Source organism: Symphalangus syndactylus, chromosome X (genome assembly GCF_028878055.3).
Source record: "Symphalangus syndactylus isolate Jambi chromosome X, NHGRI_mSymSyn1-v2.1_pri, whole genome shotgun sequence".
Lineage (NCBI taxonomy): Eukaryota > Metazoa > Chordata > Mammalia > Primates > Hylobatidae > Symphalangus > Symphalangus syndactylus.
In genome coordinates, this window is record NC_072447.2 from 126616069 (window position 1) to 126643893 (window position 27825).

Sequence of the window (27825 nt, forward strand, 5' to 3'; positions counted from 1 at the left end):
AAAAACTTTCCACTGCTAACCCCTTCACAATTTTTTCACCCCAGAATGGTCTCCTATTACTTTTAAGGACTACTGCAACATTTCTTTAAAGTAAAATTAATGTTAATGCATTTAGATTTTATTCAGATATTGGGCTGCAGGATCTAGTAAGAGTGTGTCCAAGCTCCTGATCAATCACATTGGAAAGCAGAATTCTCAGTAGTGGGAAGAATCTAGACTTGTCATTGACTAACCAAACAAGTCATAAAATCATTCACTTGTTTTTAGAGCAGTGCTTTTGTTCAGGTAGGAAGGCTTAGTTCCTTGTAGTCAGGAACCATATAGAAAAATGAAAGAACACTTCCGAAGAACATTTGTCACCTTGGTTTGGGTGACAGTGTGATGTATACAGGAAAAGGTGTTAAGGTGAAATAAAATATATAATTTACCCAGCAGGATATCTACTGCTGGGAATAGTTTGTCATCCATTGATGAGAGTCACATGCTTCACTATGTAAACATTTTAAGGAAACATATATCTGTGAAGGCACCATGGTTAAAAAGTTCATCTCTTTCTCTGATGTTTCATCTATGTTTCATGTTTTGCGTTGTTACTCATTTCAGGCGGGGTCAGTACTGGTCTAGTTCCATTCTTTGCAATAAGGCCATGTTATTTGATACCACACTTCTTGACCACTCCACCCCAACTTTTGCTCCCATACCCAAGGAGCATCTTGGCTCACTTCAGACACTTCTTCTGTGAGGAGGATCTCCCATTAGCCCCCAAAGCCCCACTTTTAGTGCTACAACCAAGGAGAATCCAGTGAAGATATACCATGTGTCGGCCCTAATTTCAGATTCCAAAATAACATTTAAATTTCTTTTTACAGTAAAATCTCTATCAAACAGAGTCTGATGGGTCAGAATCTTCAAATAGCCAAAATTTCTGCCTAGAGTTTTTAGGAAAGAAACAAATGATTTCAAAAGGAGCAGGTGATATCAGGGATTTAGTAAAAGTGACAGTCTCCTTGGGCTGCTCCAGGGTCAGTACACATTTAGGCAGTTGCCTCCATTTTAACTTCTACAGTCCTGGTTAATGAATACCTATGTTCAGAAAGATGACCCTGAGACATTGTAATATCCTTGGGCACCAAAAAAGATTCTGCAGTGTTCAGTTGGTTATATTTATCAAGGAAGAAAAGTGGGCTTACATATTTTATAGACACTTTCAATGGCATTTCAATAACAACAACAACAACAACAAAAAGACTTTTTGGTAAGCATTCAATTCTACACATGTTACTGAAAGGCACTTTTCCCCTTCCTCCTCCCTTTACAATTTCCAAGCATGCCACATTTCCCTCTGGCTTTTAGTGTGTACATCTGTAAAATCAAAAGATTAAATTAGATGATATATAAGGTCCCTTTCACTTCTGATATCCTGCGATTATACCATCTCTGTGATTTCTTACATGGCCTCTATAGCTTCAGTATTATGCGTAATTCTAGCAGAGTCTACCTCAGTGGAAAATATTTCCTCCAGGCTCCTTCTCTTATTCAGTGTCTTTGAAGTGCCAAAGACCAGAGAACAGACTCAGGAATACTAGCCCAAGTTGACTAAGCACAGAGGTTTTGCTGATCCCATCTGTAAAGGCTACCAGAGTCCCTTTGATGACCACCCTCAAGAGGGCTAATGAGGAGAACTCCCATGTAAGAACAAAAGTCCATCTGACAAGTATAAGGCAGTAGTTTGAAGAATTAAATAAAGGACAGCTTGGCAACTGCTTCCAAAAGGCTGTACTGGCCGGGAGTAGTTTGAAATTAAGTTTGTATTATTAATTGAAAGGCAAGAAGAGAGTCTTGGAATAAATCAGATAAAATAAATAAAGAGATTATTTTACTTATTGTCAGTAATGCTACAGGCAGTCTTGGAATTTGGTGGCAGTCCTATCTTCTTAAGCTTTTCTTTGCCAACTCTCAACAGGTTCAAAATCCATTTCTGGATCTTCTTTCCACCCCATGGTTATAAATCTTCAATGACAAAAAAACAAACCCTGAAAGTTCTATAATGTTAAATATTTCTGAGGATACAACCCACTCCCCAAGTAGAGCTAGCACCTGGATACTTCCTCCCACAAGAAAGAATTGCTGGAGAAGCTTGCCTGAGCCACATCTATTAAACTTAGGCTTCTAGGAGTCTAAGAAAAATGTATTGTTTTCACATCAAGTTTATACCAGCTGACCTGATTTTGAACCCACACCCACCCAAACACAATGTAAAACTCTGCTCATGATTCTAACTACTGGAGAGTAACTTGTTTCACTTACCAAAGAGTGTTATGCCAAGACTTAGGAACTGCCAAAATATGGCAAAAACCCACAACCAAATAAATAAGATAAAGAAATTAGAGAAATGATGCATAAGCACTATATTGTCTGCATATGTTCTATATCTTAAAATATAGATTTTCTACACATATCCAAAAGATACTTCTTATACCAAAAATAAACACTGAGACTTTAGAAGACTTGTCTCTTGCATTATCCTTGTCCAATTATAAGGGATTCGTTACCTATAATGCCAATACCGCTTTTGAGTTTGGCCATTAGCATTTATTTTTCTGCACTGAGGGAAATTCTTTTTTTTATTATTATTATTATACTTTAGGTTTTAGGGTACATGTGCACAATGTGCAGGTTTGTTACATATGTATCCATGTGCCATGTGGATTTCCTGCACCCATTAACTCGTCATTTAGCATTAGGTATATCTCCTAATGCTGTCCCTCCCCGCTCCCCCCACCCCACAACAGTCCCCGGAATGTGATGTTCCCCTTCCTGTGTCCATGAGTTCTCATTGTTCAATTCCCACCTATGAGTGAGAACATGCGGTGTTTGGTTTTTTGTCCTTGCGATAGTTTACTGAGAATGATGTTTTCCAGTTTCATCCATGTCCCTACAAAGGACATGAACTCATCATTTTTTATGGCTGCATAGTATTCCATGGTGTATATGTGCCACATTTTCTTAATCCAGTCTATCGTTGTTGGACATTTGGGTTGGTTCCAACTCTTTGCTATTGTGAATAGTGCCGCAATAAACATACGTTGCACTGAGGGAAATTCTACAGAGGCATTTTGTATATGTCTGAGAGATGAGCATGAAGAGAGTGGAAAGTAGAAAACGCACAAGAAACTGAGGCAGATTCTCCTTTCCTCTAGCATCAGGGCTTTATAGTTAAATTCATTCCCACAGCATGCAGACACATTCAAACAAAGTATAAAATAGGTTACACAATTAAATACAAGTGAGTTTAAGCATATTCACTATTTGGTACTATTCGAACCTTGGATTCCCTGTCCCTGTTGCAAATAATTGAGAAAAGTAAGTTTTAAAGCATAGGTAGACAGAATAGCTGAAGATGGGAGGTGGTGGGGGAAGATGGGTTGGGTAGACTAAATGGTCTATTGAGACTTCCACTTGCTCTATCATTCTGTTAGGAGTCATTGATGTTAATGTTCTTAGACTATTCTGTATGAATAAGGCAAATTATAATAGACCCACAGATTTATCATTCAAAAATCTGAGGGCTGTTTTGAAAGATGGAGCTTCAGTTCTTTTCTTATTCATCCTTTGGGTATGCGGATAATTCAAAAGCAAGTACTAGACATGTCTGTTGGGTCTACCTGGCTAATTAGCCAGTTTGATCTTTAATATTATACAGTCACTACTCTAGCTTTATCTAAGGCTTTACGATTCCCTTATGCCACCAAATCACAAGTTGACCAGATATTATACGTGCAAACACAAGGCTCAGAGAGCAGAACAGGTGACTATTGTGGCTGTGCCCCAGGCACACTCTTCCCTAGAAAGAAGGGAGGGAGTAAACTAACATTTAGTGAGTACCTACTATGTGCCAAGTACTGTGCTGATAACTTCCACATACATTCTAAAGCATGTTCTACATTGGAAGCAGGGTTGATCTATTCAAATAATATACGATACATTGGAGAGTAGAAGAAGAGAGGGGTGTTGCACCTGGGAATCAATAAATCCAACAGCAAAATATTGATTCAAGAAATACTAGCATCCTCTGGCCAGAGAAGCTTACCTTCCAAAAAGAAATAATCACAGCCTCAGCCAGCTGAAGATAGGAATGTCAAAAGGCTCAGGGGAGGATGCATATCTTTTGAAATGATCACAACAGCAGTATTTCTCCAAGCTACACTGAGCTTTCTTGGCACCACAGACAGAGTAGGGGAGCCTAGGGTTGAACCAACATACTTGTACCCATCCAGCTGTGCCCACATATCTGCCACCTCCAGATAACCGTCTCTCTGGCCCTGGGGCACAAGCTGATCACACACCATTTTCTGAAAATAATTCTTCTTCGTCTTGCTCCAGGGACTTTGGCAGAGAATTGGGGAAGATGCTTTGTGTATCCTGTGGCACTCAACTGACTATCTAATGCCGAAAGCTGGGAGCCAGGGGAGGTTTGTCCAAATGTCTGACCTAAAAGGGCCATGGCTTCACTTCTTTTCTAATTAGGATAATTAACCTCCCCTGCTCATTCATCGTATTCCAATCCAAAAAGCTCAAATTAAAATGGCACAGGAGACTGTCAGGCTCTAGGGACAGGAGACAATTTACAAGTGTTTCATTTCCATGCCACCACCATCCAGGCAAAGCCAGGACAAAGTTGTCACAGCAACTTTACCCTTGAAACAAACTTGGGGCCCCTGGAAGGCCACTTTCAGAATTTTCATCAATGTAAATGTTCCATCAGCTATAAAATTTTGCACAGCTCCATAACACTTGCTGACTAAATTGGGGCAGAAGGGAGGGACAGGGAAGATGATAATAGGAGACAACATTTCTCTTTCTATTGTCATGTGGATTCTGTGGTTGGTCCAAGGAGAACAAAAACTAGATGCTTTGAGTTGGTAGGATTTGATGTGGGATTCAAGGAATGTATTCTTTGGGAACAACCACTGGAGGCAAAACTTTGGGAGCATTTAAAAAACTGGAACCAAATAGCAGCACTTCAAGCAGGGTAGAGACACAACTAAGGGGAAGCAATTCTACAGTTCTTCCTCTGGTGGCTTTAACTGTCCTTTCCCCACCTCTGAGCAGGTTTCAGAGTTTCATATCAGATGCCCAGGCAGATAGGACTGATGACTGTCCTCTGGATCTCTTGCTCCTCCCTACTCCAGGATTCAGTCCAGCATCTTCACTACATGCAGCCCTTCCTACCTACCTGTATGGGAAGACACTGTGCGCTGTAGTCTCGGTGCCAAGAATTCGTTGGCTACAGACCTTTGTGAGCCTCCATGGCTGATAGGAAAGGCAATGCACAACAGGTTAATAGATGAGATTGTGCTGCCCATTTGGACTGAGTACTGAAAAGTTCTTTCCATCCCGGTAGTGTTGATTTTCCCCGGGTCTGCCTTGTTTGGAATATCTCCAGTAGTGAGGACCCTGACTTGCAACTCAGTATGTCCTAGATCCATCTATATAAATTTTTCAGCATGTTAACAGCTTTGACTTGGGCCTAGGTTGAGCAAGTTGGTCACTCTCTAAACTTTACCAACTCATGTCCTGGTCCCCTGCTAGCCCTACACTGTTCATGTCCTGTCCATAATCTCCACTGCAGCCTGGGCCTTTCCTGCTCTTGAATTACCAGTCTGTGTTAACCAGCCAAAGCGTGGTTCTCAGTCATTATACAAGAATGACTAGGCCAGTGCTTCTCAAATTTTGATGGGCTAATGAATCACCTGAGGAGTTTGTTAAAATGTACATTCTGGTTCATTAAGTCTAGAGTGGGGCCCAAGAGTATGCATTTCTAACAATCAGCCTTGGTGATGCCAATGCTGCTGATCCATAGACCATACTTTAAGTAGCAAATAGAGCATCTTTAGGGTCTTCTCTATAATTGATATTCTAATGTAGAGGCCACACTTTCAGTAGCAAAAACATATGCTCATTTCCCAAATGAGTTAGATCCAACTTGGCTGCTTGAAATAAGACATTGTGGCACAGCAACCTCTCTTCTTAGCAGTCAACAATAGCATCCTTTCATATTGAGGCTAAAAGAATTTTTAGGGTAACCAGGGCTGTGCAGAGGGTGTGACAAATGTGAACCTTAGTGTAGAGTATTCTTCTTAGGACTTGGGTTACTGGGAAAAAGCCTTCCTGGGCACCTGAAGCCAATCATGCAGGCCAAACTCATTTCGTATCCAGCCACTCCATTCATCGCATCCACTTTCACAGTGGTTCTGGATGGCTGCTGCCGCCACATCACTCATGCTGTGATCTGCATCAGTGGTTAAGACAACGGAAGCAGCTATATCATCCAAGGCACAATCCATTTATTTCATGCTAAGAAAAACAATCTTCTATCCAAGTGGGGCCAGCTAAGCTGGGCAGTTGCCACAACTTTAAGGTTATAGGAAATATGCCTTTTGCACTATTTACCTCCTCAGTGGAGAGCAATGACCCCCTTGAGGAGGACCCAGATGTCATCAGTGCATCAGTGCCATGCTGGGCAGAGCAAGCCCATTTCTCCTCTGAGGCATAAGGTGTATAACTCCTGGAGTTGTTTAAACATAGATTTTCAGGCCAGGCGCAGTGGCTCATACCTGTAATCCCAGCATTTTGGGAGGCTGAGGCAGGTGGATCACTTGAGGTCAGGAGTTCAAGACCAGCCTGGTCAACATGGTGAAACCCTGTCTCTACTAAAAATACAAAAAAATTAACAGGGCCTGGTGGCGCATGCCTGTAGTCCCAGCTACTTGGGAGGCTGAAGTGGGAGAGGTGGAGGTTGAACCTGGGAGGTGGAGGTTGCAGTGAGCCAACATTGTGCCACTGCACTCCAGCCTGGGTGACAGAGAGAGACTCTGGAAAAAAAAAAGCCATAAATTTTCCAGAGAAACTGACTGCCTTGTTTCTCTTGTTTCTCTCTTAAGGTAATTCTCGAATCTTTTCCTCTTCAGCATTGCTGCTGATTGTGTTCTTTGCTCAAATAATAGCTAATAAACTTCAAAGAACATTTGTATTTGTTTTGAGGGATGCTCTGTTATGTTGATATTTACAGAGTTAAACACTGCAGATAGGGAGTTTTCCCTAAGAAGATTCCAAAGCATTATGATTTTGTGGTTTTGATCCAAAATATAAACATGTTTTATGGCCTAAGGGGGTTGTCAAACAGTGTTTTAAAAAATACTGGCAAATTTAAGATGCCTTTAAAAGTAGGACAGCTTGGGGATCCAGAAGGGCCCCACACCTACATTTCCCAGTGGCTGTGTAGAAACAAGTCTTGCTGGGCTGGCCTATTGCTGGCTCTGGTGGGGTCTCCAAGCTGAAGGAGTAGTCCTCATTAACTTTTTCCCTCTTATCCACTATCCCTGCCCACCTAAGCAGGTTACTAAACTCTCCTGGAGAGCTTAATAAATACTTTCATCTTCACAGGACCTGACAACTCCATTTTCCTCAAAACGATATATAAAACTTAAGACACTGGCCAAGGGGATCAGATGCCCAACCAAGAGGAACTGAACCATTTTGTTAAGTTCTGTCAATGAATACTTTGCCTGAATGAGCACAGAAGCTTTTTGGGCATGGCCAACTAGTCCCTGCACTAACCCAGTCATTATGATGGCTATCTATGTGATTTACAATTAGATTCATTTTATTCAAATAAATTCCTAGCCAGTATGGTTTCCCAGAAGTCCATCTCAAGAGTTGTCATCTTAACTCTAAGTGACTCAGGGCTTTCCCTCTGTAAACTCTCCAGCCCCAGATTCTAGTTTGCTGAAGCACTCTTAAATTCAGTCATTGCTTTGTGGTTGTTTGTTCTTTGCAAATATTATAGTTAGCTCAGCTGGGTATATTCCCTGGTTAAATGAAGCCAAAGTCATGACTTTGATGACTGCTAGTGCCAGTCAGCTTACTTCTCACCCAGAGATCTAGACTTTTCCCTCCATCTTGGCCAGCCAACCTTCTTAGTAATCTATGCCATCAATGGCAAAGAAGACTAGATCAAATGGTGAGCTGGCTTTGCTTACATCTCTTTGCTTTATGCTCCACAGCTCTAGCCAGTGTTAATTTCCAAGTGAAATATTATTTGGGAACAATCAGGGAAAGGGAGCATTAATCTTTAGAAATATATTTTCTCTATCTGCCCCCTTTTCATATTATCTTTCCTTTTTTTTCTAAATTCTAGCCTCCATTTGTCTCTTATCAAAATAGAATTCTCAGCCAGACATGGTGGCTCACACCTGTAATCCCAACAGTTTGGGAGGCCAAGGCGGGCAGATCACTTGAGGACAGGGGTTCAAGACCAGTCTGGCCAACATGGCGAAAGCCTGTCTTTACTAAAAATACAAAAATTAGCCAGGTGTGGTGGGACACGCCTGCAATCCCAGCTACTCAGGAGGCTGAGGCACGAGAACCTCTTGAACCCAGAACATGGAGGTTGCAGTGAGCCGAGATCATGCCACTGCACTCTATCCTGGGCAACACAGTGAGACTGTCAAAAAAAAAAAAAAAAAGGAATTCTCTTGATCTGCCCTGCAAATTCTGACAGTACCTATTTATATAATTCTTATGGCACTCCCAGGAATAGAATATAATTTTACAGATGAGGAAACTGAGTCCCAGAACAGAAAAAAACAACCATATGCTCATGTATTTTAATGAGGTCCCCAAGACTTTTTTAGAAGGTAAATCTTAGATTGCAAGCAAGTTCAAACATTTATAATGCCTTCTCTGAACTTTCTCCTATGGGCAAAGAAAAAGGTTGGAAAGATTTTGAGAATGAGCATGGCTGTAACATAATCAAAAGAGTGAAGAAGTTAAAGCTGACCTTAGTGAGAAGCTTGTATGAAAGAGGAGGACTGCTGGAGTAGCCCAAGCATGTACCAATAATAACTTCAAAATAGCTGGTAGTAATTAGAACATAAAGAATGTGGCAGACACACAAAGAATTAATACATTTGACTTTGTGTGCGCTTAGGGCAGTGGAAGGGTCCAAGATAGTACTCAAATTTTGTAACTAGGAAATTTGACAGAAATAAGAAAGTCAGAAGAAACCGCTGCTTTGGAGGCAGGGATATCTGAGAGAGTGTGAAGAATAAGTAAGGACACAAACAATAATAAAACCTGCCCAGTCTAGTAACTCCAGCTCAATTACAAAGTTGGTGATGAACTGACAGGAAACATGCCATTAGCCAGAGAACCATGACTGTGTTTCTTTTAAGCACTGACTTACAATTGATTGCATGGCCTGTATCCCTGTGAGCCTGAAAAATCCTGGGCATCTTCAGGTATTTACACAACAATGTGTTCTAGAGCCCTCCCTGCCATGGAGTAACACATAGAAAAATGTATGATTCCAACTTTCCTGGACAACTGCACACGTCAGAATAATTTCAGTCACTGATGGGGGGAAGAAATAAGAGTGTGAACTTAGAATCCAGACTAGTTAAGTGTTTTTCTTCATGAACATGTGCATCTCTGAGCCCCAATTTCCTCACCTGGTTATTTGGGATAACTATGTACTCTTTAGGATTGGAAGAATTAAATGTGATAATGTGTACACATTCTTAGCACTGTACTCAGCCCAAAGTAGACACTCAATAAATGTTAGTTTCTATCCTTGCCCCCCCTTGACAGCCCAAGGGAAAATAGTTCAATTTAAATTCTGAGGGATGAGAGTAAAAACGTTATACATCACAATACAAGAAAACCACAAATCTCTTAGTCAAAAAATGATTTAAATTTGGCATTCAGCTATAATCCCTTAGAGATGGGAGTAACCATCCGTAGCCTAAGATTCTCAGGCTAATAGAAGATGGATGTGAGAGCTTGGAATCTTCATTTCCCACTATCTCAATCAGATGATCTGTTCAGTGATATGTATTTTAAGGTGAGTCAATGAATGAAAGGTTTGTGGGATGGAAGTGAGGCTCTGTGGTGGAGGGCAACCAGAGTAAATCATGAGAGATGGAAAATGCTGGAGAAGGCTGTGCCTTGCATGAGAATTTGTGTGAGTAAGCAGGGTGAACCAAGCCAAAGGCTTTGGAGCCTGCATAGATTAGAGTAGGCCCCAGTGCCAAATGGGAGTCCCAGCTAGATTTGAGAAGGAAGATATGCTTTAACACACAAACTTGTTTGTAGGCTCTCTGGCTCCTCCATGCAAAGGTACTGAAGGAAAGGAGAAGAGCCCTTCAGGAAGTCACAGATGTGTTGTAGGCAAAGTGCAAGGGATATATCCATCGTGATATTCCTGTTGCATTTTAACTTTTAGTCTATATCAAAATGAATCTTTATTCAGCAAATGCCACAGAAACTTTGCTTTACATTAATATTGAAAGTTAAAAGAAGACAAGTATTGTGGTCCTGGTCAAGTTTGGGATCTATCATTGGGGCAAACCATTTTGTCTTTCTGGGCTTCAGTTTCTTATTGGTACAATGAAGAGATTGGGACCATCACTAATTCTGGCTCTCATATTTGAGAATTCTGAGAAACTTGGAAGAACTCTGGTCACCACAAACAGCCTGACTTCTCTGCAGCTCACACAAGATTCAGCCACTCTTTCTGGAACCCAAGGCCTTGACAACATTAGCCTATAACCCTCCTCCATAATGCCAAATTCACTTTCATATCCCCATTGGAAAAACTCAATTGAAAGTAAACAACTAATCAAAGTGAGTTGATCTTGGGGGTGTTTTATGTGGGTTTCTTTAGTATGGTGGATGGCACATGAAAATATTTATCTTGTGAGTTTTGAACCCCATTTTGGGTGCCTCCCAAGCAGATTTTAAATCACAGTATTAAGTCAAAAAGAACTTTTCTTCCTCAAGAGAACAGCTTGTTCTCTGTCGTCCTCAGGACTGTATCTTTGGCTCCTCTGTACCCTCTAGGCAAGAGTTTGCCCTTAATATTACCGTTGACAGCCCTCCAATAGTATTAGGATCAAGGAGTCTCAGCACTCCTGGCAGGCACAGCAGGCAGAATAAGCTACAGTCCTTTGCTCTCAGATCCAGACCCTTTTCATCTTTGGCATACATTCACCCCCACTTCCTTCCCCCTTTTCCTTCTCACTAGTAACCATCATTCATACCTCACACCCAGAACTCAGAAATCTTAAAAAGTTTATCTTGGCCTTGCTTTCTAAAAATTGAGAATGCTGAAGAATGTTCCCAGATAAGTGACTTGCCTGATGAGAAGCCTTTTGCTAAGTGGAACCTAAACACATACTTTCTGAGCTCAAGTCTCACTTCAGTCAGTTCACTTTACAAGTCCATAGGCATAGGCCACAATGTGAACTACTCTGCACGGAAGTTCAGGGTATGGATGCTCAATATAAAATATACTCACTTCTGGGAATCTCTTCAAAGTTCATCTTCTGCTGGAGAAGGGGCAGCAGGGTGGGTGGTCATCTTCTTCTTTTAGTCACTAGGTTCCATGTGGAATAAATGGGACCTGGGAAGAAGATGTACTGTGGCTGACTGGTAGCACTCCTTCCTCCAACCCGCAAGTGAAGCCCCCTTTTAATCATGCATAAGGCCTTCCCCCCACTGCCACCCAATTAGGGCTGGCAAGTGCATTCTCTGGTTGTGATCTATGGTCAGCTCTCTGCCCCAGGTATCCATAAAGTGCTTACTAGCATCCACGTCACTCACTACTTGCTCTCTAGGAGACTCAGTCACATGATCAGAGCTGGAAATTACTGATTTCGAAGGGATTAAGATGCCAAATGAGGAAATGTCATGTAAGAAACCCTATTCATGGGCATGATTAATCCTCTCATGGCATCTGTTAAGAGCTCAACAGTCCATGGAGAAACTTTGAGATGACTCCTGCCCTCTGTGAGTTTGCATCGCAGGCAGTCTATCCCAGAACAATTATTTAGATACCAAACAGAAACATGAAGGAATTACGCACAATCATTATAGTATCCCCTTCAATCCAAACCCCAGTTGCTTTCTGTTATTTTTATTTTTTTGTATCAGATATTGTGTGAGTGAGGATCAGAGGCTTGCCTATTCTGCTTTTCCCAGATGTTAAGTAAATCTACTCCAGATGGTCTTTTAAATTTCCTTTCAGCTGACAATGCAAAGCAAGTTTACTTTCACTCAGTGAAACTGACATATCTATTTGGGCATGTTTTCTTAGCTCACAGAGAGGAGAATGGAGCTACATAATTCACCAACAGAGAGACAAAGTTCAAATAAGGAACAAGATGAAAGAGAAAAATGGAAAAGGCAGGATTACATGCATTGCCAGCTTCAGAGCCGAGGTTACACTTGACAAGTAGTCAGTAGTTGCCTCCTGAAGTGAGCTATTGGAGTACTTGGAATGCGTCAAGTAAGATATTGGGGTACCTGGTACCTCAAGTTGCCAAACAATACTTGATCAATCACTTACTGTTGTCTACAATTTGCCCCTGTATTGTAAGTCTTTGATTCTAATATTAAAACATACATCCTTCATGAAGGAGGTCACAACTGAAGCTGTTATCAGTCATGGACAGTCTAGTATAAGAGTTTCATTTGGATTGAGAGACAATTTGTATTGGGAGAGAAGAAAAAGCACAAACAACTGGGAAACTGGGGGCACCTTCTGTTCAGTGATTCCACAAATTAGCCAAGTACTCATCCTAATAATGCAGCTGCAAGGAGAAGAAGATTTGCAAAGGGTCAGCTCTTAATTAAAGGAAAATTTAAACAAATACAATTATGAGGACTGGAAGCCTCAGGAAAATATGAATTTGCTAACGGTAAATTAAGGACTGAATGTGGGTGAATATTTGTCTTTACCTTGTTCCATAAAATTCACAGACTGACATCCATATGCAAATATAAAGAGGTTCTTGATCTTCCCATATCAAACTCTTCACACACAGAACAGTTTGTGTATTAGCATCTCAAATTTAGACAATCACTATATTGATTTTGATGGAAAATAAAAGGGTTTAAATCAAGTTAAAACAAAAACAAACAACAAAACAACAAAATGTGGATTCAAATGTCCTATAGAAGTCTTTTCATAAATTATTTTTAAATGAAAGTATACTTTGAAATATGAATAATAATAGCCCGAAGTACTGGCTCTGAGTTCAGATTTTTGTATATCAGGTTTCTGAGATATGGGAAAACATACCATGAAATAACTAAATTGAGCTCATCATCTTTCTCTTTCCTCTGCCTCTATTTTTTCTTTACTTCTGTCTCAGAAATCACCTTTGCACTCCATATCTAGCTTCCCCATTGCTTTACTTGGCCACAATATGCAAGGGAAATTTATTGGAAATTCTGTGGAGACCAAAGACATTGCAAGAAATGGAAAGAGTGGTTGGCATAAGTTTGGGTTTAAAGCCCAGGTGAGCACTAGAATAAGAGTAGAAGAGCAAATTTTGGTCAGGCGCAGTGGCTCACACCTGTAATCCCAGCATTTTGGGAAGCCAAGGCAGGTGGATTGCTTGAGCCCAAGAGTTTCAGACCAGCCTGGGCAACATAGCAAGACCCCATCTCTAAAAAAATAAGCAAATTTTATTCATCATTCACGTGATTTTTTGATGAAGAAGAATATTAATTTCATTAAAATGTCAAACTTTTATTCATGAAAATGTATCATAAACATTAAAAGTAAAATAAACTGGATTAAATATATGGCATATGTCAAGACAATGTCAATATATAAAGGCTCTTATAAATCAGTAATAAAGACATTAACATCACTAAAAAGTTGGACAAAGGAAATAAACAGGCAGTACTCGAAATGATGAATAAACATGGACAAAAAAATTAAAAAGTCACTAGCTTTACTAATAAAGAAATGCTAACAAAAAAGAGAATCCTCTTTATTCACCTACCAAATGGGCAAATATATTGTTCAATGCTGGCAAGGGGACAGAGAGACAAGTACTCTCATAAGCTGCTAATGGGAACATAAAGTGGGACAACCTTTCTGGAGGGCAATTTGGCAGTATGTATCAAGAGCCTTAAACATGTCCATAAATGTTTGGCCCCGTATTCCTACTTTGAGATGTTTATTCTATGAAAATAATTAGAGATGCTGTATGAGCGTTGTCAGCACGGCATTATTCATAATAAGGACAGATTAGAAAACATTGAAATGTTCATGTTGTAGAATAGTTAAATAAGTTACAGTATGTCTAAAAGTTGGAATACTATGTCATCATTAAAACTCATGTTGGAAAATGTTTAATAACAAGAAAATGTTCATGATATAATGCTAGATTTTTTAAAGGCAGGACACAAATACAGTCATGCACCACATAATGGCATTTTAGTCAACGACAGACTACATATATGACAGTGGTCCCATAAAATTATAATACTATACTTTTACTGTGTCTTTTCTATGCTTAGATATGTTTAGATACACAAATATTTAACATCGTGCTACAGTTGCCTACTGTATTAGTTCACTTTCATGCTGCTGATAAAGACATACCCGAAACTGGGAACAAAAAAAGATTTAATTGGACTTACAGTTCCACATGGCTGGGGAGGCCTCAGAATTATGGCGGGAGGCAAAAGGCACTTCTTACATGGCAGCAGCAAGAAAAAATGAGGAGGAAGCAAAAGCAGAAACCTCTGATAAACCCATCAGATCTCTTGAGATTTATTCACTATCATGAGAATAGGATGAGAAAGACCAGCCCCCATGATCTAATTAACCGCCCCTGGGCCCCTCCCACAACACAGGGAAATTCTAGGAGATACAATTTAAGTTGAGATTTGGATGGGGACACAGCCAAACCATATCATTCTGCCCCGGCCTCTCCAAATCTCATGTCCTCACATTTCAAAACCAATCATGCCTTCCCAACAGTCCCCCAAAGTCTTAACTCATTTCAGCATTAATCCAAAAGTCCACAGTCCAAAGTCTCATCTGAGACAAGGCAAATCCCTTCTACCTATGAGCCTGTAAAATCAAAAGCAAGCTAGTTACTTCTTAGATACAATGGAGGTACAGGTATTTTGTAAATACAGCCATTCTAAATGGGAGAGATTGGCCAAAACAAAGGGGTTACAGGGCCCATGCAAGTCCAAAATCCAGCAGGGCAGTCAAATTTTAAAGCTCCGAAATGATCTCCTTTGACTCCAGGTCACACTGATGCAAGAGGTGGGTTCCCATGGTCTTGGGCAGCTCCACCCCTGTGGCTTTGCAGGGTACAACCTTCCTCCCAGCTGCTTTCATGGGCTAATGTTGAGTGTCTGCGGCTTTTCCAGGTGCACGGTGCAAGCTGTCAGTGGATTTACCATTCTGGGGTCTGGAGGATGGTGCTTCTCTTCTCACAGCTCCATTAGGCAGTGCCCCAATAGGGACTCTGTGTAGGGGCTCTGACCCCACATTTCCCTTCTGCATTGCCCTAGCAGAGGTTCTCCATGAGGGTCCCACCCCTGCAGCAAACTTTTGCCTGGGCAGCCAGGCATTTCCATACATCTTCTGAAATCTAGGCGGAGGTTTCCAAACCTCAATTCTTGACTTCTGTGCCGCCACAGGCTCAACACCACATGGAAGCCGCCAAGGCTTGGGGCTTCTACCCTCTGAAGCTGCAGCCTGAGCTCTACGTTGGCCCCTTTCAGCCATGGCTGGAGCAGCTGGGACACAAGGCACCAAGTCCCTGGGCTGCACACAGCACGAGGACCCTGGGCCTGGCCCACAAAACCACTTTTTCTTCCTGGGTCTCTGGGCCTGTGATGGGAGGGGCTGCTGTGAAGGTCTCTGACATGGCCTGGAGACATTTTCCCCAAGGTATTGGGGATTAATGTTAGGCTCCTTGCTACTTATGCAAATTTCTGCAGCCCGGTTGAATTTCTCCTCAACAAATGTTTTTTTCTTGTCTACTGCATCGTCAGGCTGCAAATTTTCTGAACTTTAATGCTCTGTTTCCCTTTAAAGATGGAGTGCTTTTTTTTTTTTTTATTATACTTTAGGGTTTTAGGGTACATGTGCACAATGTGCAGTTTTGTTACATATGTATCCATGTGCCATGTTGATTTCCTGCACCCATTAACTCGTCATTTAGCATTAGGTGTATCTTTTAACAGCACCCAAGTTTTAAATGCCTTGCTGCTTAGAAATTTCTTCTGCCAGACACCCTAAATCATCTCTCTCAAGTTCAAACTTCCACAGATCTCTAGGGCAAGGGCAAAATGCCACCAGTCTCTTTGCTAAAACACAACAAGAGTCACCTTTGCTCCAGTTCCCAACAAGTTCCTCATCTCCATGTGAGACCACCTCAGCCTGGACCTTATTGTTCATATCACTATCAGCAATTTTGTCAAAGCAATTCGAACTTCTAGGAGGTTCCAAACTTTCCCACATTTTCCTGTCTTCTTCCGAGCCCTCCAAACTGTTCCAACCTCTGCCTGTTACCCAGTTTGAAAGTTGCTTCCACATTTTTGGGTATCTTTTCAGCAACCCCCCACTCTACTGGCACCAATTTACTGTATTAGTTCGTTTTCACACTGCTGATAAAGACATACCCGAAAGTGGGAACAAAAAGACGTTTAATATGGACGTACAGTTCCACGTGGCTGGGGAAGCCTCAGATCATAGCAGGAGGCAAAAGGCACTTCTTACATGGCAGCGGCAAGGAAAAATGAGGAGGAAGCAAAAGCAGAAACCCCTGATAAACCCATCAGATCTTGTGAAACTTATTCACTATCACAATAATAGCACATGAAAGCCCAACCCCCGTGATTCAATTACCTCCCCCTGGGCCACTCCAACAACACAGGGGAATTCTGGGAGATACAATTCAAATTGAGGTTTGGGTGGGGATACAGCCAAACCATATCACCTACAGTATTCAGTACAGTAACATGCTGTACAGGTTTGTATCCTAGGAGCAATACGCTATGCCATATAGCCTAAGTGTGTAGGAGGCTATTCCATGTAGGTTTGTGGAATACACTCTATGATGTTTGCAAAATGACAAAATCACCTAACAACGCATTTCTCAGAACGTATCCCCATCGTTAAGTGATCAATGACTGCATTACAATCCATTTTGCTAAAATAAAAAGTGTGAAGTCTATTTATATAAAATAGAATGTAAAGAGGGATAAAGTCACCTATACTTTTTCTTTTAATTTTTGTACTTTCTATGTTTTTCCAAATGTCCAAACTGAATATATTAATTTTATACTTAGAGAGAAATACCCAGATGCTACCTCAGAAAAGGAAAGATATTTGTAAAGTGCTTTGAGTACATCTAGGTTTGCTTCCCACATACTGTACTCAAGGTTTCCAGATTCTTCATCTACCACAGGAAGAAGCAATTTGTAACCCTGGCCTGAGCCCTCCCTTCTTGCCTCTGTGTCTTTATTTGCTGATGTCTAGGTGGTATATAGCCCTTCTTGAAACATGCCTTTCTCACCCAGAACCTTTCTGCTGGTCATGAAGAACATCTCAGGAAAAAAAAAAAAAAAAAAAAAAAAAAAAAAAAAGGCCTGCTTTAATATGCCACATTTGTATTGGGTAGCCCTTAGAATAGGTCAGTGATTCTCCACTCTGGCTGTACATGAGAATCCCCCAGGGAGATTAAAATAAAACAAAACAAAGCCCAGGAATCACTCTGAGAGATCATTATTTTATTACTCCAGAGTAAGCCTTGGCAATCCATTTTTCATACTTCTTAGGGTGACTGTAATGTGCAACCAGCATTGAGGTAGGTGAAGACACAGAAAAGGAAAGAAAGAAATGGTTTTTTCAGCTGATTTCAGTTGAGTAATATAGACAGGAATGGACACTAACCTTCTGGGGACCTGTCTCACCATTGTCTTCCCACCCCACTGGCCCCTGAGATACCCCATATCTACAAGCTGTTCATTTGTTAAACTCCGTAAGATCATCAAGCACATCACCAACTTTCAAATTCATCATCTGAATGACCCCATAAGATGGGCAGACTCAAAAACAATGTTAACATTCTCCTTTGTTTTCCTTCGAAACTCATTCATGTTAAGGTCACTGCTAAAACGTACGTGTGTTCGCTGAAAGGATAACACATTATGCCATTAGCTATTTTTACACTGGCACCTGGAAAAGGGAATGGTGCTGAGGAAATTGAGCATAGGATAGGAAAGTTTTAATATGGGGAAAGAGGAAGAAAAAGACTGGGATTGGTAGTGATAGGCCTACTCAAGGTACTGGGGAGACAGGGAAGCAAACATCAGGATGTTGTGTGACATCAAAAAGAGAAGAGAAAAGGACATGAGGAGTTAAATTCTGTCCACACCAAAATGTTGCTAAGGGTCATCTTAAAATGAGAGCTATAAAGTAAGTTGGACATGATGCACTTGGAAGACCACTAAATTGGAAGCCAAGAGACTTGCTTACAGGGTCAATACTAGGGCAAGGTAAGTGAGGCTGCACTTGAGCAACCCACAGAGAGTGCCTCCTTGAATATTTACCCTAGGTGCTTCACCTGCCTCACCTTAGCTCCAGCTCTGCTTGCTTAGATTCCAGTCTCGCTTTAGATTCTAAACTAACTGTGTGATATTTGGCAAGTCACTTCCCCTGTCTGAGCACCACCCCTCAAACCTGAGAAGCTCCACTTTTACCTGTCTTAGATATTGGGCTTCCATAAAAATTTCATTTGAAAAGAGTTACAGAGCTTTAAAAATTGTATCCTACTTCTCTGAGTCATCTGTAAGAGTACTAGCCTGTAATACTGTGGTTCTATGTCTAATAATTGTAAGCTACAGGAGTTTTCATGGGCCACTTTAAGCCTCTCTTTATCGACCTGAAAATATTGACAAGGTAATTTCTAGCACAGGCCACTGGAAAATTATCGAATTACCCTCTGGGAAAGACCAACTTGCCTCTCTAGAACATTTCGAGAGGGCCAGTAAACCTTTTTGGGGCTTTATGGCAAACCCTCTGAGAATCACAGCCAGACTCAAATTGCTATAAATGTCAACACTCATGAGAAGCCAGTTCATCAATATCAGCAACTTCCATCATTTGGGGGACTGTTAAAAGACCCCGTCAGAAGTACAAATGATGTGGCTCTGAGAGATCTGGTACAGATTCACAGCTGACAGCAGGTGGTGATAGTCCCTGCTGGAAGATGCACAACAGGAACAAAATTATCCTCAACTATATTTTCTTGGGTATCTTTATTATGAACTTCCATATGTCAATATCCTACTTACTGTTCTTCTGTGTTTTCAGATCAAATACTAAATGTGTTCAGCATGGAGCGGTTTTTCACTTGTTTATACATTGAACAAAATCCTGGCCTTCTTTCCCCTGTGAAAATGATTTTGACAATTGTATATTTGAGGTCTTTTTGTATCTGATGCTATCCCTGTCATGAGATCAACCTCACAGTCACGGATGAATCCCCCAGAAACAAACTGAAATAGAGATTCACATGCAAGAAGTTTATTGGCTGGTACTCTCATTGTCAGCAATTGTGGGAAGAAGAGAAGGACGCAGGTTTGGGCACAAAGAGAAAATGAGCTATGGTACAGTCATAACAAAGCCTCAGCTCCCTTCAGGGAGCTCTGAAGCTAGGATGACTTACCCTTAGAGTTACCTCGCTGGGGGTATGAGGGTTGTGCCTTTCTATCCTGTGGCAGTCAGTCATTGGATGCAGGATACCCCAGGAGACGGTCATAACCTTAAGCTGCAACTTTTCCAAAAACTGAAGGAATAAGTTATATGGTGCTGAAGGAGGATCTGGGTGGTACAGCACAGCATCCACCACACTACCCTTTGCCAAGATTGTCACACCTTATTTGCCAAGAGTAGCCCAACCACCACTCCAGTAGGATTAAATTGGTCATAGCTGCAGCCCAGTTCTTCATCCATAATTTCCTTCCCACTCCTTGCCGCAAACTATGTTATATTGGTATAATGCAGATGACAATCTAGCATTCACCCACTTACCTATATGGTAACTACCATTCTTTAAAATGAGGAAGAAGGGGAAAGTGGATAGCAACAGCAGTCTGGAATCAGAATGAGAGAATTTGCTGCTCAAGTAAAAGTAGTTTTTAGTGTTGCAAAATTGGGCACGTTAAAGCTCATAGAGAGTGGATGACAATTCTGAAGCTGCTAAAACAGCAGGCTTATTTTTACAAAACCAAGGGTTTGTTACGTACCTCTCCTCCTACAAGCACCAATGCCTGTTTTTTTCTCTGCCTCCTGTGTCAGATTTTTCTCTTTTTTTTTTTTTTCTCCCTCAAGCGCATATTTACTCTCTTTGGTCAGCTTCATCAGGAAACAGTCAAACTACAATAAATTAGGTATGAAAACAAATTAAAGCTTTTCTTGGGCTGCTCAGTGACAGGTACTGAGCTGAGGTGACCATTCCCCCCAGGCTTCTATAGTACACAGCCACATGCTTAAGCAAACACAGAGAAATCCTGCATGGTAAAAGACACTGCAGTATTCAGCCACGGTTCTGACTTGCTCAAAAAATGTGAGCAAGGCTCATAGCCCAGGAGGCCCAGACATGCCCTCATTAAAAAGCAGTGTGCTTTTTCTACTTAATTTTTGAATAGGTAATACATTCACATGGTTCAAAGAACAAAAGCATAAAAAGATCTGTAAGTCAGTGTTTAGTAAAATGCCTCTCATTTGTGGCAGTATGCAGCCTACAGAGGAGCTCTCATCTATCATCTATGTCTTCCAGAAGCCTATGTTCTGAGAGGACAGCATGAGTTGTACTTCTTTTTAATCTTTATTGTTTTTGTACTTACAAAAAATAATACCTGCTTCTTGTAAAAGGGCCAAATTTTACATAAATAAATGGCAGTGAAAATAAAAGTTCTTGCTAATCCTACATCTCAGAGATAACTCTGCCAATTCCTTCAGATTTTTTCCACACATCTAGAAACATATAGTTTCTTTACAAAATAGAATTATAACATAAATGCTATTTTACAGCTTGTTTTTCTATTGTTACCTATTACCCAATATATTATATATACTGTACAAATCTTTTCTTGTTAGTATATACAGATTGAGCTGTCTTTTAAACAATAGCATAGTATTCTATGTGTATTTACTATAATTTCTTTATCCAGTTTTATTTTAAAATTTTAAATGTCTGTGACATAATTCTTTAAACCCATTTCTCCATTGCTTGTAATTAATTTACCATGAATTTAAATCTACTAATTTCTGGAGAAATTAATGAGAAGTCAGTAAAGGAAGTTTCATGGGCAAAGAAGATAATCCAGAAAGGTCTGCAGGTGTAGACAGATGTGCCTGTTAAATGGACAGACAAGTGTGGCTGCCTGGAGTACTGAATAAGTGAGTGAGGCCATTTTCCAGATTTGAATGAATTTGAAACTAAGGGAGAAGTGGGGACTGGAATGGGGTGAGGGATTAAACAAAGGGAGATAAAAGCAAGTTGGAATGGAATAAATCTTGATACAAGGATGGTGAGTCTTTCCAGACGAAAGATTTTTATGGAGAGAACTGCCATGTTTTAGTTGAATCCAAGCTTGATACTAATTAACAATATAATTTGGGTATTTAAAAATATTGGCAAAGGCTGCTAAAATAACAACCCATGTCAAAGCAAGCAATAATCTCATTGTCGTCCATACTGATCAGATCACATTGGAATTATCAGGATCAATAAAATATTGACAGATATTCATAGGAGACAGCGAACAGTGAGGGAACTTGTCATCATGCCATAAAAGTAACAGTGGAAGGACTGGGACATCTTTAGCCTGAGGAAAAGAATGTTAAGGGGAAACATGCTAACTGCCTTCAAAAATGTGAAGGACTGACACATGCAAAAGGGGTTAAATTTGCTCTGCGTCATCCCAAATGGTGGAATAAGACCAATGAGTAGAGATTACGAGAAGGCTTATTTTGATTCAACACATGAACAGCTGTATTCTGCTAAAGGGCCTTTAAAAAAGTTTACTTTAAATATATTAAAGACTCTGTCCACTTTCATTAACATTATTATTTAGCCAATGTTTTCTTCGTAAATAGTACAAAAGTAAAATTCAACTCAGTCCTTGATAAAGTTTCATAAATTCTTAATTAGTGAGATTCAAAATAATGAGGCTTTAGCGTGCACTGCTTAAGAAAGATTTTCAATTGCCTTAATCTCTTTCTTTCTATGTTTATTTCTCAATCCCATGCCTTGGCCTACCATGTCCCCTCAACTCCCACTGAAGCAGAGAGCACATCAACAACCCACACGAAAATGTAAATCTGAGAAATAAATATGCGTGGTTGGTTTAAAAAGAGAAAGAATTAACATTTAAAGCAATGGTAATTTACTCTGATCTGTAATTTTGAGCTCCTGTGCTGAAATTGCTCATTTGGAAATTACCAAGTGCTTGGGTCTCATTTGTGATCTTCTTCCTGCATACACCCAGCACACAAAGGAGTCATAATGACCGGCTGAGTCACTGCTGCCATCTCCCTGAAGCGTGCTCTTCAAATGTCAATACCATTTTCTATGGTACAATGAAGAAAATTCCGAATTGTAGCCTGCTTACACTAAAGGGTGAGCCCGAAACAGCACAGAACCTGGAATATGCTCAAAGGGCATCGCAATCCTCTCCCATTCTCTTCTCCTCCAGTCATCAAATTGCTATGGCATGGATCATTTTGGCTTTGCAAATCATCCCTATCACCCACTCCCATTAGTCATTACTTGAATATAAATGAAAAACTAGGTTTATGGGAAGAAATGAGCTGCTTTTGGCAATATCCCAATAAAATTATATCTATAGTTGAAGTTATATTCAGATACGGATTCAAACCAGAAGCAAAACTATAGACACAATGTAATATTAGAGACATGAATACTCTAAAAGACCAGCATGTGGAAAATTCTTGTGCTATTCTTATGGATCATACTTTAGATATTTTGTTCGTCCCAACTTCTTAAACCCTAACTCCAAAAAGGTTACCCAAAACTCAAGCATCAGATCTTTTCTCTTTTTCTCATTCAACATAGATCCAGGGTAATAGTAGCTAACAGTTATCTAACGTAAATTAGATAAAAAGGAACAAGGAATTCCTGGTAAATTTAATTGAGAAAGGGAAAGAACTCAGGAAAGCTTAATATGACTGAACTTTTTCATAATGTTGTGATCAAGAGCTCACGAGTATGATATCTTTGTTATAGACTGTCTTTTTCAGGTTTTCATAAAATTATTTTACTTGGGAGACATAATTTACCTTGTTGGATAGTCTTTCTATGTAAGGAGAAGCCATATTATAATGAGGCTCTATCTCTACTGAAGTTATCTCTAATTTGCCAGAATGCTTATATAGAAGATGAAATAAATGAGCTTCAACTGCAGTAAGGAAATTGCAGGCAGTTGTAAGAAGTTCTTGATTTTATTCCATAGATATTTTGATAGTGCATGTCAATAAAAACAATTAGATAATATAATTCAGCTGTGAGCTCTCATGTAGACACTTGATGCCTGGTGCCCAAAAGTTGTAGAATCTTCCTTCCTTTACAACAAAATGGAAGTGTGAACTGTCTGGAGGGTTAAGGCTGAGGTTATGAGTAAGCCTGCTTTCCATAATGGATAAGGTTCAAAGGTACCTGATGGACTGTGAATAGAAATTCAGTAGAATCTTTAATACCTACAGAAAGATTTTTAAATCACTGAAGCTGTTTTTCCTTCCTTCAGGATTTTCCATCCTCCAAGCGATTATGGAAGCAGCAGTGCAAAACAACTGGCAAGTGACAGCAAGGTCTGTGGGAAACATAAAGGACGTCCAGGAATTCAGGCGCATCATTGAAGAAATGGACAGGAGGCAGGAAAAGCGATACTTGATTGACTGCGAAGTCGAAAGGATTAACACAATTTTGGAACAGGTACGTTTGAGATTTATTTCACCGCCAGCCAACATGTTAAATTATCAACCTGAGGCAGCTCCCATATCTGCTAATAAATTAAGTAGCCAACAGACTAAACGTGCCAACAGTTTTTGATAGTCTCTCTAATCCTTTTTTCCTCCCCAGTGGCTGCAGAAAAAAAAAAAAGAAAGAAAGAAAGAAAGAAAGAAAGAAAGAAAGAAAGAAAGAAAGAAAGAAAGAAAGAAAGAAAGAAAGAAAAGAGAAGAAAATCTAAGCTGTTGAAAATTGCATACCATGATTAATCTGGAAGTATTTGCAATTTAATGCTACCTATCAGATAAACATATCCCTCCACACCTCTGTTTCATAGACAACTGACTTTCAAAGTAATCCCCTTCCTTTCCCATACCTTATTCCCAACAGGGAACAGACAAGGGACTAAGTAGTGCAGAGGGATAGGGTTTTTGTTTCAGGAGCCTCATTGCTGGAATACATACTATTTCCAGACCTTTCTAAAGATCACCACCCATTCTTGATAACTATGGATAGACAGACTGTCAGGACAGTACTCACTAAGTTTTGAATTTGTCTATATTTTTGCAGATTATCCCTCTGGATCAGAGAGAGAGAGAGAGAGAGAGAACAATTTAAGACCATTTTTTCCCATTTTATAACTTTTTAATTCATTCACTCCACAGATATTCATTTAAGACCCATTACATGCTGACAATGTGGGCAACAAGTTATCACTGTCCCATAATTTCTCAAAGGAGAAATAAGATCTTGTATTACTTTAAAATAACATAATTTTTTTGAGACAGAGTCTTGCTCTGTCTCAAACAAATTATGTTATTTTAAAGGCCAACATGGTGAAACCCCATCTCTATTAAAAATACAAAAATTAACTGGGCATGGTGGCGGGCGCCTGTGATCCCAGCTACTCAGGAGACTGAGGCACAAGAATCGCTTGAACCCGGGAGGCAGAGGTTGCAGTGAGCTGTGATTGCACCACTGCACTCCAGCCTGGGCAACAGAGCAAGACCATTTTTAAATAAGATGTGGCATATGAGAAAAATGTTTATGCTTTTAAAAATAGAATTCAATGGGCCAAAATATATTCATTATTAAGCTTGGATATTTAAATTTAAGACTAAAAAACATTAGAAGAAATGTTTCACCCTAAACCAGATCTGTTCAGGATAGAGTCAAGCTGAAATGTGAAGAAAGTTTATTACTTTCCTTAGAAGTTTCAATTTGCCAGTTAATAACAAAGTGCCCACACTGCCATAAACAAAACTGTAAGGGAAACATTTCCATTCTAATTCAATTCCAGTGTACCTAGGGCCCAAAACAGCTTCAGAGATTGAAATTATAGTGAGCAGCTATTGCCTGGGAGAGCTGTTTTATAGCAAATTAAATATTAATAATTTGTCAGATATGCCCCCATAAGAAGAGAAATGCAAACGAAAATAGGTGACAAAAGGAAAGAGAAGGGAAGAGAAGGAAGGAAGGGAGGAATGGACAAAGGGAGAAAGGGAAGGAGGGAAATTGCTGACTCTATATCGTAGAAATACAAAGTGTCCCCTTGTTAAGATCAGCATTACCCTCTAGTGAATCATACTTCACAGAAAATCTAGAGCACTAGCCTGGTTAAATCAAGTTTCTCAACTAACATTCTCTAGAGCTACACAAATGATCTATCTGCCCCTTCCCCTCCCCCCCCAGAAAAAAAATACCTTCCTTTGATTTTCTTAGATCTTGAAAGTGAAGAATCAGGTCAGTGATGTTGGTGTATGTACTACATGCCCTCTAAAATTTTATACCAAAATAGCCTTTTAGTGGGTGACCTACTTAATAGCCCAAAGCAGAAGAACATCCTCCTTGTCATACTTTGTTTTTCTTCTTTTGTATTAGTGACTTTGGCTTCTTAGATATCTTATACTCTGTTAAAGTCTTTTGGATTTTATAGAACTTTATACTGCAGTCTGGGATTTTTCAGCATTATGTAATAGAAAAGCAGTGGGTAGAGCTCTGAATTCTATATAATTGTGGGACCTTGGGCACTTAAATATCTATGCCTCAGTTTTCTCATCTACATAATGGAGAAAATAAAATTTTCTCTACATCACATGGTTGGTGTAATTGCTTTAAAAAGCATAAAATGCTACAGAAAAAAGCAATCATTATTACTAGACACTTTCAGGAAAACTAAACTAGTATCATTCAAAAACTCTATTCTCTTTTCATGTCATACTTCTCCATCTTCCTTTCTTCTATATGCACATTCACAGTATCCTTTAAAACACTTTCTATACAATTTTTCAGGAAACATTGTTCAAAGAAAAGTTTTGGCAACATCTAGGTAAGGATAGAGAGTTACTTTCATTTATTCTTCTTCCCTTTTTCAAAAAATTGTTATAAAACCATCAACTCATGATTGTTTTCTCTGCCATTTAAGGTGTTCTTACTAGGCCATAAATTCTATGAGGGAAAGACTGGATTTATCTTGTTCACTATTATATCTCCAGTGTCCAACAGAGTAACTGGCACATAGTGTTGGATGAATGAATGGATAGATGGATACTGAAAAAGAACATTTCAGAAGTTCCACTGCAATTTTGCTGTATTTCCATCCAGAGGCAAAAAAGTACCTACAGTTACACGATGTGATTATTATTAAAGTACACATTTTCTCAAAGGTGTGGCTTTCCGCTTAAGCTTATTCCAATGATCTAGTGAATTTGCCATAATTTATTTTACAAAAATAAATTTTCATTAAACAAATGATCTAAATTAAGCAACAACTTCAACATGATATTTATTTATAGAAAACATTTTTTAAAGACATCGAATACTAAAATACAGAGATATCTATCACCTTTCTCATTGGTTCCTAACCAGTCTTTTGATAAATTTATCATACTTCGCTATACAGATCCTGATTGGAATGATAGCATTTATAATCCAATCAGTATTAAGTTCTCCCTAGAGATGCTCCCATCCTCCAAGAGCGTATTCAGCTCTGAGATCATTTTTATGGAAGGAAACTTCTACAGTCTCCCACAAAATGATATTTCATACCACTATCTGAGGTAGAAGAGCCTGTTACACCACTATAACACTGTTTCCTATAGATCAGATTTTGGCATAAATTAAATTTATATTGTACTCTGTGTCCAATGAGTGTTAATAAAAATGCCTCAATGTGGTGCAATTTTAAAATATAAGCAGGTCTTCAACATAGTGTTATATAGCATAACCTCCTCATGTCATTATATAAGTTCTGGTTGTCCCTGTGAATATTCAAATACATAAGGTAAATCAAAATTCTTTCAATATTTTTTCCCCAAAGCTCTTTTACTTTTAACTATTTCAACCCGTGAGATTACATTAGGGGAAAATTTCAATTAGGTATCAATCTGTCTTTCACATCCCTATTTAATAGTTAATCTACCAGAGAAGCATTCCAAACTTATAAGAATTAACATAGAAAAGGACAGCACTAGAGAGAGGTGAAACCATGAAGGGTTGGTAGGGCACATAGAGAATATTTAGAGACTGTATATCCTGAATTCAAGAATTAAGAGCACTTTCCATAAGAAGGTTTAGGTGTACAAGGGTGAATGAACCATTGGCCTGACCCAATATAGCATTCCTATTATTGTGTTGTGCTTATGAAGCTCTCCTCACTGGTGGACAGCTGCCTTACTCAATTCAGTGACCAATCTAAACATTAATTTTTGAAAGGGTTGCCTCTCTGGGAGTTATCTATTCTGAAGAGATCCTCCACCACAGTAATATATATCTTATGGCTTTGTTGCATCTTTAATGTCTATTCAGAGAAGCAGCATAACAGCGTTTCAGAGCATGGACTCTGGAGCCAGTCTGCATGGATTCTGTCACTTACTATCTTTGTGACCTAAGGCAAGTTATTCAATTCTCTGTGCCTCCATTTTTTCATAGTAAAGTGAGAGTGATAACTGTACTATGATGAGTCAAT

At 39.6% G+C, this 27825-nt stretch overlaps 1 protein-coding gene across 4 annotated transcripts in view; it reads left to right on the plus strand.

The window, feature by feature from the left end:
• The window catches only part of GRIA3 (glutamate ionotropic receptor AMPA type subunit 3), a 311313-nt gene that overhangs the window by 121523 nt on the left and 161965 nt on the right, over positions 1-27825 (plus strand). For all 4 annotated transcript variants that reach the window (XM_063634906.1, XM_063634907.1, XM_055269444.2 and 1 more), the window contains one exon: positions 23656-23843. In XM_063634906.1, the coding sequence (XP_063490976.1) occupies positions 23656-23843 (188 nt within the window). The remainder of the gene's footprint in view (positions 1-23655; positions 23844-27825) is intronic.